This window comes from Schistocerca gregaria, chromosome 2, assembly GCF_023897955.1.
Source record: "Schistocerca gregaria isolate iqSchGreg1 chromosome 2, iqSchGreg1.2, whole genome shotgun sequence".
In the NCBI taxonomy this organism is placed as follows: domain Eukaryota; kingdom Metazoa; phylum Arthropoda; class Insecta; order Orthoptera; family Acrididae; genus Schistocerca; species Schistocerca gregaria.
The window spans coordinates 340736027-340750223 of record NC_064921.1 but is presented as its reverse complement, the minus strand read 5'-3'; the positions used below and the strand labels follow the sequence as shown (position 1 = coordinate 340750223).

General features: G+C 44.0%; 1 protein-coding gene across 1 annotated transcript in view; it reads left to right on the top strand.

Moving 5' to 3' along the window:
• The first annotated feature begins 2470 nt into the window (after positions 1-2470).
• LOC126336148 (calcium and integrin-binding family member 2) overlaps positions 2471-14197 on the top strand; it is a 169111-nt gene continuing 157384 nt past the window's right edge. The window contains exon 1 of the mRNA XM_049999640.1: positions 2471-2539. Within this exon, the coding sequence (XP_049855597.1) occupies positions 2489-2539 (51 nt within the window). The 5' untranslated portion in view covers positions 2471-2488. The remainder of the gene's footprint in view (positions 2540-14197) is intronic.

Genomic DNA, 14197 nt, shown 5'->3' with positions numbered 1-14197 from the left:
GGTGCTACAAACAACAGCAAAAGGTAAGAGCAAAGATGATGCTAAGGCTGAAGGATGATGTATTGCAGTTTACTCAGGGTTTGGATTGTAACAAGCATTCAGAATTTACGAGTTGAACTAACGAGAAAAATGTCAGCACGTAAGTTTTATGATGAATCACATTTGTAGACGAAACTCACAACTAATTAACGCACTGGACCGGATTTACAGACAGCGGCACCCTAGGCCAGAAACGTTTTGGCTCCCCCCCCCCCCCCCCCCATCCCCCTACCCCGTACCCCTATCGTAGGTTTTCGACGTTTCTAGTTTTGATTCATTTTTTAGTTGCAGCCTATTACAAAAAAATGTAATCGATAATGGAATTACTCGAAAGACACATACAATGGAGTCTGTCAATTTTCCCATTTTGTGTATCACTCAGCATCTTCACGTCGCTCTATCTATTGTCCTTCTTTAAAAAGTAGATCAGTGGAGTGATCAGTGCAATGCAATGCAGATCAGTGCAGTGATCAGAACTGATAACCACACTTGTATGCAGATCGTTGCGAAACACAACTATACTGCAGTTGCGAGCAGCAACATGTGGTTGGCACATTGGACTCGCATTCCAGAGGACGGCGGTTCAAATCCATCCGGCCACCCACATTAAGGTTGTCCGTGGTTTCCCTGAATGCGAGGGACATTTCATAAATAATGCACAGGTTGGCATTATTGTGGATTGCTCGATGCAACAACAATGAGAATTGCATCAGATGTAGTTAGTAGCTTGAGGAAAAAGCACGTGTTTTTGTTTTTTTGACTGTGTACTCTAACATAAAATTGGCGACAGGCAGAAATGGACTCTTCAGAGGTCTCGCGTACTGTAACTGTTGAAGACCAGAGGTCGTTCATCAAGATCGAAACTCAACGCGTTATAAACCCAACAGAAATCCACAGTGCGTTAAGTGCAATTTGTGGTAAGTTTACAGTGGACCGTAGTACAGTTTCATGTTGGGTTAATCGTTTTCGTCGTGGTCATATGAGCATAGATGAAAATCCGAGAACCAGAAGCCCTGAACGTCAACACATGAACGAAGTATGAAACTTGTGGCATATGCTCTTGAAGAAGATTGCAGTGCGACTTGCTAAAAGTCTCTGAAGCCACGGGCGTTCATACAGCATCAGTATTCAGTATTCTGTCAAATGATTTGAAGAAGAGACAAATTTCTGAACGATGAGTCGGGCGCTGTTTGACTGCTGAAGAGAAGCAGAAACGCCTTTACATTGCAACCTTGCTCAAACGACGATTCTATCATGAGGGTCAAGGAATCTTGCTTCGAATTGTCGCTATTGATGAAACGTGGATTAGACACTGTGAACCGGAGTTGAAATCACAGTCCAATGAGTGAGAGCTTCAGATTCTCCACGTTCAAAAAAATTTCGACGCGCTCAATCAAAGATCAAGCAAACGACCATTTTTGATTATGATGACCAAGGAATCATCATAACAGATAGAGTCTCATGTGGAACAAGTGTCACAGCAGTGTATTATCGTAATTTGATGCAAAACTGTGCAGAAAAATGCACAAAACACGATCTCAGTTGCTCGAGGCTGGGTCACTCATTCTGATTGAGAATGTTCGCGTGCATATCGGCAATATTGTAGCCCAGTAACGGCACGAATACGGATGGGAAGTGTTCGCATTCTCCCTACAGTCCGGGTATGAGTCCACCAGACTTCGACTTGTTCCCGAAGTTGAAGAAACCAATGCGTGGACGTAGTTATCTTTCTCTGGGAGAGCTTTCTACCACTGTTACACGAGCCTTTCGACAGATGAAGAGAAGCTTTGTCCTGGATGGAAAAGTACAGCTTCCGAGACGTTGGAGGTCAGTCATAGAGAAGCAGGGAGACTATATTGAAGGACTGTAAAGAGATATTGAAAAATAAATAAACGTGTACGTAAAAAAGTTAGTGTGCATTATTCATGAAATGCCCCTCGTAGCTCCAGGCAAATGCCGGGATGGTTGCTTTGAAACAGGACACCGCCGATTTCCTTCTCCATACTTTCGTAATCCGAGCTTGTGCTCCGACCGTAAGAACCGTACTGTCGACGGGACGTTAAAACTGATCTTCCTTGAACCAAACGCTGCACTAGCGAGATTGCGGCTAACTGCTGGCTTGCCTTCCACATTTCCAAATTCCAAGCAATTCTTTGCGCGTATGTGTGTATGTGTGTGTGTGTGTGTGTGTGTGTGTGTGTGCGTGCGTGCACTGACCGGAGTGTTTCGACGGCCCTCTCCACTCAGCATCCTGGGCCCGCGCCTAAATCTGGTCCAGCTAGCACAGTAAATCTCGCTAACACTTCGTTCCTGTTTGCTGAACCAGCACTGGAGCTCTGCACTAGCTCAGCTTGCGGTGACGCCCAGTTATCGAGTGGTGCTGGGGACCCCGCCCATCCCGGCCACGGGCTCTGCTTTATTTAGTCCTGAGCGCCCCAGACTGCCGGACATGGGTAACAAGGTCGTCACCTTCACCGAGGAGCAATTCGAAGATTACCAGGTACTCAGCTCTGTTCCTCAGTGCACTTACCTTATATTCCCGCCTCAGTGTAGACAATAAATCTAGCTAATGGCTCTTCGAAGCACAATTCTTCTTTTGTAAGCACTCCGAACTGTGAAGGGATTGTACGCATTAAAGAGCGCGTGGAATACGTGTTCCGGGACGGTAATGCAAGCACCATAATTAGAGGTGTGGTGATTAGCACGGCCTCATCGTGTCCACTGACGGCGTCGCAGTGACCTATATTCTTCTGGAGCGCGAGCGAGTGTGACTAGAAAAGCCAGTGTTTGCCTTGCAGGACAAACAGAACAACAAGCTGCTGTCGTTAACACTATGCACACTGGCTTCCAGCCTGTTTTTGCAATGCATCCTTTTTCCGTGGGTTATTTTCAAACGCTTCAGCTCTGCCTTTTCATTTTGTATCGCCACGCACGCCTAATGAAGCATGTTGCTTCCAGTTGTATATAGAGATGCCGAATGATGTTCGATTTTATTTTACGACATCCTTGTTCTTTAGTCATGGGCGTCCGCAGAAATTTACCCAACAGGAGCAAGACACTTAGATTTCTATATTTTACGTAACTGGCTTTATTCCCCTGTTTCAAAATGGGTCAGTATTTAACCTAAAACGTAAAGAACAGTGAAGGTTGTTTCCATGCAAATGCATTAATTCTAAAAATGAGAATAAGCTTCATTTCGAAATCAGAATATATGTTGGTGAGTTTTGATTTATTTCATTCCGCAATAACTAGAATTTTATATGAGACACAGAAAACCTATCGTATCCCAAAGCATTGACTGCTACACCCGAGGCTCGGAATGCTTCACACATTTGTTAAGACAGAAGTTTCAGGACTACCATCATCTCTATATGAAAGTGTAAAACAAGCCACTCGATTATGGAGCGCAGATTTACTTCCTTTGAGGGATACCGCTGTTGTATCGCGTAACAAAAGAAGGTAGGAAAAACTACGATCTGTTGTGCCATACCGACTGCCACCGACATATTGTTGTCAAATTGACTATTAGGTGTACGCCACTAATTGGGGTGGTAAAGCTCCCAGTTATCGAATATAGTGTAGGCCGTGCATCCTACATTCTGTTCTTATATAATGATAATAATGATAATGTCGTGTGACTAGGGCCTCCCGTCGCGCAGACCGTTCGCCTGGTGCAAGTCTTTCTCTTTGACGCCACTTCGGCGACTTGCGCGTCGATGGGGATGAAACGATGATTATTAGGACAACACAACACCCAGTCCCTGAGCGGAGAAAATCTCCGGCCCAGCCGGTAATCGAACCCGGGCCCTTAGGATTGACATTCCGTCACGCTGACCACTCAGCTACCGGGGGGCGGACTTCTGTTCTTAGATGTGAGTTGTTACCTGCGCAGGTATTATATGCACACGCCGAGAAGACTCGGCGAGGTTGCTGCTGGCCTTACTTGAATTGATTGAAATCTAACGGTTCAAATGGCACTGAGCACTATGGGACTTAACTGCTGAGGTCATCAGTCCCCTAGAACTTAGAACTACTTAAACTTAACTAACCTAAGGACATCACACACATCCAAGCCCGAGGCAGGATTCGAACCTGCGACCGTACCGGTCGCGCGGTTCCAGACTGTAGCGCCTAGAACCGCTCGGCCACCCAGGCCGGCTGAAATCTAATGTCTTCAACCGGTATCAATCGCTTTCTGACCGCTGCTAACGTGAACTAACAAGACATCAGAAGTGATACGTTAACAGTCGCTGAAATGATATCTGTAATTGATTTTGGATCATTTATTGACATTTTAGAGATATTAAAAACAGTGGTTCCTGCTTTCTGAAATTGGGAACGAGTCTATACCAATTACCGGGATTCGATTTCGATCGACGTGTCTTTCTTAGGGGGCGCATATACTGTACTATTGTTATACTCAAATGACATACTACGTATTAAAATATAGTTTCTTTTCTCGAAATTATTGTTTCAGGCCTATATAAACGATTAACGAAGATATTGAATACCTTTTACGCAAGGCAAAGGCACGATGCCAAGTGCTGGTCCTCACCAGCCCGTACGAATGGCTACATGTAACATAAAGAAAAACAGCTGATCACATTCTTTACAAACGCGGAACACATCCAAAAAATTTGTCATTTTTCTGAAAACCTGAAAATATTAAAGCTTTCGTACAAAATCGACATATTAGCGCATACTAGGGGCTATGGATACATTAAAAAGTTGGTTGTAATGTTTCAGAAAACACGTCTTACCTTTCAGGCGACTCGAGATATTGTGCAAAAGCTTTGCTGTAATTGAAACAAGGACATCTACTGTATAACACAATCACGTTATTCGGGGATCAGTTCAACAATCTGCAATGTGAAACTGAACCGCCTCCACGCGCCAGGTCTGTATCCTACAACAGCAGATGGGGTATCGACAGAAAAATATTTGGGGTTCTGTTTCAGCACTATTCTGCTTTGAGTAAGGCCAACGCAAAAACGTAGCAGCGCCAAAGGAAACCTCATAATAACCCGTGAACAGTGCGACAACAAACAAACCTAAGTTAAGCGGCAATTTTTAATGCTAGAATTCCCAAAACCTGTGATTTAGATTATCATAGGCAATCATTTCTAGAAGTTCATGAGAATTCTCAAGATTCTTAAAAAGGGGAGGGGTGGGGGCGGTGTATAGCGTTGCCTCTTGCTCTCTCCCCCCTCCCCCCTTTCGCTCCTCTTGCTGACGCCCATTACCTTAGTCAGTGGTCAGCAACCGTACGCTAGGCTCTCTAAAATAGAGAAAATTAGAGTTTTTAAGTTGCGTATTGTGGTGAGCGTACTGTAAGACCTTCGTTACACACACAATCAGATTGTTTGACTTGTCGCTCTAACGAAGTGGTCTTATCGTGGCATGTTTATCTTTTGCCGTTAGGTCAGACGATAGAAATGCCAATTGCACACTTAGAGGAGCAGAGTGATGGTGACCAACTTTAAACAGAACTTGATTAATTTTCACACACATTTATTAAAATAATAACTAGCATAAAAATAACTTAGCTTGATTCTGGATGCTGTTTACAATTGACAATCTGAAGTTCCTTTGGTCTTGGTAAGCTAATCTTATTCTTGCATATCTCGGCTACTTGACAAAGTGTCTATACATTTATATTCATGGCTACGTACAGGAATATGGTAACCTTATTAGGCGCAGACTGAAACTTGACTATAGACTAATGCAGACTAGTGCAGACTGTTACAGACAAATGCAGACTGACTAATTGGAGGTCTGTACACTCGTTATAATACCTCACGCATTCATGTATCACTACGCGAGTGTGATCCGCGAGGAGAAAAGGTTCTACGTTAGCAGCAATCTCACTGGCTGCGTTTTTGAAATATTTTATAATCATTGCCGTTGGTGGGGAGGCTTGCGTGCCTCAGCGATACAGATGGCCGTTCCGTACGTGCAACCACTACGGAGGGGTATCTGTTGAGAGTCCAGACAAACGTGTGGTTTCTGAAGAGGGGCAGCAGCCTTTTCAGTAGTTGCAAGGGCAACAGTCTGAATGATTGACTATATTAATACGCGAAACGGCGGAAGCAGAATTTGGTCCGTCTCTAAGACAGCGCCATCTCGTAGTGCGGAGACGGACGAGTACTGCGCCTGCGCTGTTGTGCTTAGCGGGGCGCGCTCTAGTGGGAAAGTTGTGTACGCGCTGACTACGCGGAACTATTTACACAACACCTATGGTCACCCATTCATACTGAGTCTGCACTACTACTAGCCATCGTTAAAGTGAACACTAAGTTGTACATTTTACATCTTCTCAGGATTCCGACGTTTAGTACAAAATATTACCATTTCACTTCAAGAACAGATCGGAGTCATTTCATGTGGAAGCTATCCAGATGATTGATGTCACCTCTGTACAGGCACCGAGTATCAGATATATACTGTACAATAGGCGGATTTATCGGCTAGTTTCAATTAACTTGTAAATCGCGCCATGTTCCCACTTTTTGGTTTATTCACTAAAGGCAACAATATGCATGCCATATAGGTGGCCATTTCAATTTCTAAACAGTTGTTGCTCCGAACAGTCTTCTGATATCGGAAGGATATCACTTGAGATGACTTTCGGTTGGATTTAAAGAGGAGTCGATCAGGCGTACTCCTCTGGTAGGCTGGTTAAGGACTGGGTTTCCGACAGACTTATTATCAGATCGAATGTCAGTCATTGTTACAAACCTCGCATCGTTTCAGACAGGGAGCTATCATCAGCTTAAGGATCTTAAGAACAAGTTGTTCATGAGGTTTGCATTGAGGACGCGTTTGTCAGATTTAATATTTGAGACAGTTTGGTCAAAGCGGTACTTGAGCGCTCCTTCCGTAACTGCAGCGATTCGACAGCGATAGCGCCGGACTCTTAACGCATCCCTAATCTCTATTTCGCGTCACTGTTAACTATAAGATAGTCTGTGAGACTGTTCTCGTGCTGTATACAGACGATCATGTCCACGTGAAAATGAAGCTCCAAATATATACGTTGCTCATAGTTAACAACCTCCACGTCAATCGTCAGAGCAACTTTGATATCTCGTCCAATACATTCTTTAAATTGACATAGCACCTTAGAGTTGGCAGTGTTTCTAAAGGTTTTCCCTCGAAATCGCTTAATTTTAAATATAATAACGGATCTGTCTCTCTTTCGTCCCGTACCAGAAGAAATGCGTACCATCACGCTTCCGACTTTGATAAAGGTCGGATTGTAGACTATCGCGATTGCGGTTTATCGTGCTCGCGTTGGTCGAGATCCAGTGACTGTTAGCAGAATATGGAATCGGTGAGTTCAGGGGGATAATACGGAACGCCGCGCTGGATCCCAACGGCCTCGTATCACTAGCAGTCGAGATGACATGCATTTTATCCGCATGGCTGTAAAGCATCGTGCAGCCACGTCTCGATCCCTGAGTCAACAGATGGGGACGTTTGTAAGACAACAACCATCTGCACGAACAGTTCGACGACGTTTGCAGCAGATGGACTATCAGCTCGGAAACCATGGCTGCGGTTACCCTTGACGCTGCATCACAGACAGGAGCGCCTGCGATGGTGCACTGAACGACGAACCTGGGTGCACGAATAGCAAAACGTCATTTTTTCGGATGAATCCAGGTTCTGTTTACAGCATCATGATGGTCGCATCCGTGTTTGGCGACATCGCGGTGAACGCACATTCGAAGCGTGTATTCGTCATCGCCATACTGGCGTGTCACCCGGCGTGATGGAATGGGGTGCCATTGGTTACACGTCTCGGTCACCTCTTGTCCGCATTGACGGCGCACTTTGTACAGTGGACGTTACATTTCGGATGTGTTACGACCTATGGCTCTACCCTTCATTCGATTCCTACGAAACCCTACATGTCAGCAGGATAATGCACGACCGTATGTTGCAGGTCCTGTACGGGCCTTTCTGGATACAGAAAATGTTCGACTGCTGCCCTGGCCAGCACATTCTCCAGATCTCTCACCAATTGCAAACGTCTGGTCAATGGTGGCCGAGCAACTGGATCGTCACAATACGCCAGTCACTACTCTTGATGAACTGTGGTATCGTGTTGAAGCTGCATGGGCAGCTGTACCTGTGCATGCCATCCAAACTCTGTTTGACTCAATGCCAGGGATTGTCAAGGCCGTTATTATGGCCAGAGGTGGTTGCTCTGGGTACTGATTTCTCAGGATCTATGCACCCAAAGTGCGTGAAAAAGTAATCACATGTCAGTTCTAGTATAATATATTTGTCCAATGAATACCCGTTTATCATCTGCATTTCTTCTTGGTGTAGCAATTTTAATGGCCAGTAGTGTATTAATTTTCTAGGGAGAAGGTAGAATCAATTCGTAGCAGAAAAATCTTTAACGACTCGCTATATGTAAAAGTTAACGACAAAACTGAGCTACACCACTCTGCAAGGTGTGTCGAAAAACAGGTACTTGGTATGGTGTACAGGACGGCACGCTGATCATTTTTAGAGACGGTCCTGTCGAGTATCGAAGTTTGAGAATGGTGACATCACTGTGTCTTCGGATTGTTTGGTAATCTAATTAGTTATGCAACTCATTAGCAATCGACGTATAGTGGATGGACGGACTTCGTCTCCCCACATGTATGAAATCAACGAATTGTCGTACATTGATTATGTATTTTGAAAAATGATCGGTTTACCCTGCTGCTCAACGTTCTGAAGCCTTCCTTACAGGGGACGTGGAAAATAACGTGAATATGGAGCTGGTCGAATTTTTGACATCACAAGGCGAAGCATTCCAAACCCTGACATGCAGAATAAGACGCTACCGACTTTTGTTTCTTGCGGAGGAACGCGAACTTAAAGGGCATCACACTGGATTATCTCATTTTCAACTGGAGCCCGTCTTTGGTGGCTTTTATCAAAACGCATAGTTTTTGGCAAGATTTTTTTATAATAAAGCGATGAGGGACGACGTACCAGCGGTTTAAGGCTTTTCGTGTTCGATGCTTCTCGTATATATGACGTACGTGTTTCGAAAGTATGCCGTTTCAAGACACCGGCGCATCCAAGACTTATCGAAAGCGCATTGATTTTGGTACGATTTATTGTGATTAAATGTCAGACAATTGCTTATCTATAGTTAAAGCCTGAGTGAAATCTTAAGATAAAAGACATTGGCTCAAATATCATGTTAACTGAAGTGTAGAGGATAGAGGTGAGATGTGTGAGGAAAATCCTCCTTTCTGTAAACAATTTATTGTTTTCACCTTCATGTTTTGTGAAACATTCTGGGGCTTTAATAAATGTATGTTTTGTAGTATTCAATGTTATCACACTTTCTTTGAACCTGTGAACATGCCAGGAAATATAGACTGCGAATTGTAAGTTTGCTGTCTATGTCACTCGCTGATTCCACCCAGTTGAATTCTGTGTAGACTACAAATAGCACAACTTGACTAGCATATGGACAACGGACCAAATGTTCTTTACAATAGAAGCAGTGGAAGAGAGCTAGTGTTTGTGTATTGTTAAAGTAACATACGTACCGTTCCTTTAGCAGCAATTCGCTATCCAATCCACTGACGTATGCAGATTCTTCTTCGAGATTTCCTTTGTTCATACTTGACTATCGCTAACGGGACTACGTGTAACTATTTAATGCATGTTCAGTTTCGTAAACAGACTGTGTGGTTTATGCGTCAGATATAGTCAACAAATGCCGCCGGAGAGTGCTGTGACCGCGAATCATGTTGAGCAGCAGATTTCGTGTGGTGTACTAGCTCGTTTCCAGTTGTGAGCATTCACCAGTCGCGTTGGAAACAATGTTTGACGTGTTTCGCGTTCAGAAAGAGTATGGCGTAATCGTTATGCAGATGCAGTCCGTGCGTCCGTTATATATTGGTGGCTAACGGGTTGCATAACATATTAGAATACTAAACGTAATCAGAGACAGTTTTGCAGCTTTGACGCCATCATCCTCAAAACTAGTTCCGCGGCAGTGCTAAAACTATGCAGTTCCATGAAGATTTTCCTCCTTGAAAAACTAAGTTTGCCGTCTTGGACAACGTACTACGTGTTGTTTTTTTTTTTTCTTGTAATGCACATGAGAAGTCAAGTTCTGTAATTACATCGTCGTTGGGCATTCAGTACGTTCTACTGATGCTCTATAAAAGATGCACTATATTATGAAGCCATCAGGTCACACATCAGAAATATCATTAATTTATTAGCTCATTTAAAGAAGCGTGAACATACTTCTACCCTCTTACAGAGATTTTTCCGTGTTTCCGGCTGGATTGATAATTCAGTTTTTCTCGATGATATTTTGACAACTGACACACTCGTCTCTGACAGGTGGGCTATGGCCTTAGGCATTCTCGTTGTGTCTAGCGTACTTGAAACAAAACATTTAGTAGGCATGGTCGCGAAGAAGAAGGACTCTGAGCAAAATCTAATGTATCTTTGTTGAAGGAATCATCTAGTAATTTGCATGATTAGAATAAGTGAAAGTCCGAGGGCTTTAAAACAGCGGACGCAAAGAAATTTGAGCCGTAGTGTCTACAAAATATGAAGGTAGCGTTTTACTATTGCAACACCTTCCTCAATCATGATATTACCACTTGGATGATAAACAAAGCTTTCCTGAGCGACCTCAGAGAAGGAATATTACTTTGTTGTGAGTACCCTTTAAAAAATAAGGTAGGTCACAAGGCTGTGGTTCTCTATGCCCTTGCAGCAGTGCCGTTTCTTGATACCCAAGTTCAAATGACATTGGGAAGAAGTAACCTTCCTCCCTGCGACTATACTATCTTGTTCACTGATTTCATGCATAATTACGCGAACCCTCCACACATAAACCGAATCGCTGCTCATTGTTGCTCTAATAACGAAGTAGAATACTTGCAAACTAATAATTCCGGACATTATCAAACTGTTCAAATAATTTTTGTGAAACTCAGCTGCAGGTGATTCCTCGGTGTGAAACTGAAACGACTCCGCCCTCGCATTAAGATCTGTGACTGCCGGGGCTTTGTTGAACATACCAGCAAGGCAATGTCCCTGCTGGCAAAGATGTTCAGTTTCGAAAGCATCAGAGAACCAGCGATGCATAAAGGAGTACAATTTATTACCTCATCCACTACCGATAGTTGCATCCTTTACACGACAATCTTTGTTCACTTCGTTGGCAACTTGAACATCTAAATGGCCGTGAAAGGAGTTCCAGGTGCGCAAACAGAATGCACTCGTTGGCTCCTGAAACTCATCAAGCACTTACTTGTAGAATTAAGGAGTCTGGGGTAACACATCCCAATCATTGTTTCTTAACAAACTGGGTAGGCCTGTCGGTGAGACTGCACAGTGCGTATAAGACATTGCATCGCATTCAGGAAGAGCGGGGTTCGAGCTCCTGTCCATCCAGATACATGTTTTCCGTAGTTTCCCTGAATGGCTGAAGACAAATGCCAGAATGATTCCCCTGAAACGCGAACTGTCGATTTCCATTCCTATCCTTGTCCATTTCAAGCCAGAGTATTACCTGTGATGACACCGTCCTGATGGACACTGAACCCTAAAATTCCTTTTATAGCGTGGACAACCTTAAACAAACTAGTGTGGGTATGTTACATTTTTTTAGAGTGTGAAGGTAAGGACGCTGCTTACTTGACTGGCTTCTCAAGTCCTTAAAACTATTCATGTTTAAACAATTTCCGCCATTGTAGTTGCTCTAAGTTTAAAGTTACGCAGCTCTCACCAATGCTATTTAAATGTTTACAATGTGTGTAGTAAGGTAACGTAGGAAGAGTTGGGTCTCTATTTAAACGAATGTGCCCACTTTTATTTGTTTAAACAGTCGAGACCAGTAGGGACTTCTGAGGCGGAATCCGCTGCCATGCCCTGCTCTGCCGCCAACACGTCAGCCTGAGTCACGGCTGATCAGCAGACGATGCTTTCTTGTCCCGACACTGCTCCAGCTGCCCACTTCCTCCACAGGCACTCAGCCACATGATGTCACTGCTCCAGCATACCGGGACAGCCACTTTCACACCTGTGGCACTATGGTTTTCTCTACGCGTTTTGTAGCGACAACAACCAGTGCAGAACTGTCATGCTGTTAATCTCTGGTGTGTCGGGATATGCAGGATATCTCTAAACATTAAAACACAGTAAAACACTTAGAAGGCGCTTACACAGACTTATTTCTAAGGCCTAACCATACCGCAGTTTTAGAACTGGGCATCTGACTGTTATGCTGGAGGGATGCTACGGAGTTATTTCTGGCGATGCTACTAACGTCTCAACATGATGAAGCACTTCAGTATCTCTGTATTTCTAAGTTTTCCCTGTATGGGGGCCAAACAATTGCCACCGCCACTTCTGTGTAGTAGGATAGGTATGTAAGGGAGGTCTGCCATTGTATTTTATTTATCGAAACCAATTGCAACCTGGTGCTGGGTCGTGATTCTTAGGAGTTGCTCACTGTGCTGAGGCGAGAGCCACCACCAGCGTGGTAGCTGCGCAGGTATGCGCCGCTGATAGATGCTATACCACTCCCTGGAGCAGGAATGACTACTATGAAGCCTGAACTTTCTCCATTATTAAAAACAAGAGGCTATTTGCTTGAAACTCATCAAGCCAGTCACAAATCTGATCTGATTTTCCGTTTATTGTGCATGTAGCAACAGTGCAGATCTGTGTCGAATGCTGATCAGAAGCCGAGGAACATGGCATCAACCTAAGTGCCAGTGTCTACTGCCTTCTGGTGCTCATCGACAAACAGAGCTAATTGGGTTTCACACGATCATTATTCCTGTCTCCATAAAGGTCATAATATGCGAGGATACGATCAGTTCCAAAACTACACACCCAAGTGTTGTTAGCGATATTGGCCTATAGTTGTATGTATCAACTCGGCGTCAGTTCTTGAAAATGAGGGTGACACGTTTTGTACTCAGTACAGCGTTGATTCTATATTACACAACTGGCCATTAAAATTGCTACACCAAGAAGAAATGTAGATGATAAACGGGTATTCATTCGACAAATATATCATACTAGAACTGACATGTGATTACTTTTTCACGCACTTTGGGTGCATAGATCCTGAGAAATCAGTACCCAGAGCAACCACCTCTGGCCATAATAACGGCCTTGACAATCCCGGGCATTGAGTCAAACAGAGCTTGGATCTCGTGTACAGGTACAGCTGCCCATGCAGCTTCAACACGATACCACAGTTCATCAAGAGTAGTGACTGGCGTATTGTGACGAGCCAGTTGCTCGGCCACCATTGACCAGACGTTTTCAATTGGTGAGAGTTCTACATCTACATATACATCTACATCCATACTCCGCAAGCCACCTGACGGTGTGTGGCGGAGGGTACCCTGAGTACCTCTATCGGTTCTCCCTTCTATTCCAGTCTCGTATTGTACGTGGAAAGAAGGATTGTCGGTATGCCTCCGTGTGGGCTCCAATCTCTCTGATTTTATCCTCATGGTCTCTTCGCGAGATATACGTAGGAGGGAGCAATATACTGCTTGACTCTTCAGTGAAGGTATGTTCTCGAAACTTTAGCAAAAGCCCGTACCGAGCTACTGAGCGTCTCTCCTGCAGAGTCTTCCACTGGAGTTTATCTATCATCTCCATAACGCTTTCGCAATTACTAAATGATCCTGTAACGAAGCGCGCTGCTCTCCGTTGGATCTTCTCTATCTCTTCTATCAACCCTACCTGGTGCGGATCCCACACTGCTGAGCAGTATTCAAGCATTGGGCGAACAAGCGTACTGTAACCTACTTCCTTTGTTGTCGCATTGCATTTCCTTAGGATTCTTCCAATGAATCTCAGTCTGGCATCTGCTTTACCGACGATCAACTTTATATGATCATTCCATTTTAAATCACTCCTAATGCATACTCCCAGATAATTTATGGAATTAATTGCTTCCAATTGCTGACCTGCTATTTTGTAGCTAAATGATAAGGGACCTATCTTTCTATGTATTCGCATCACATTACACTTCTCTACATTGAGATTCAATTGCCATTCCGTGCACCATGCGTCAATTCGCTGCAGATCCTCCTGCATTTCAGTACAATTTTCCATTGTTGCAACCTCTCGATACACCACAGCATCA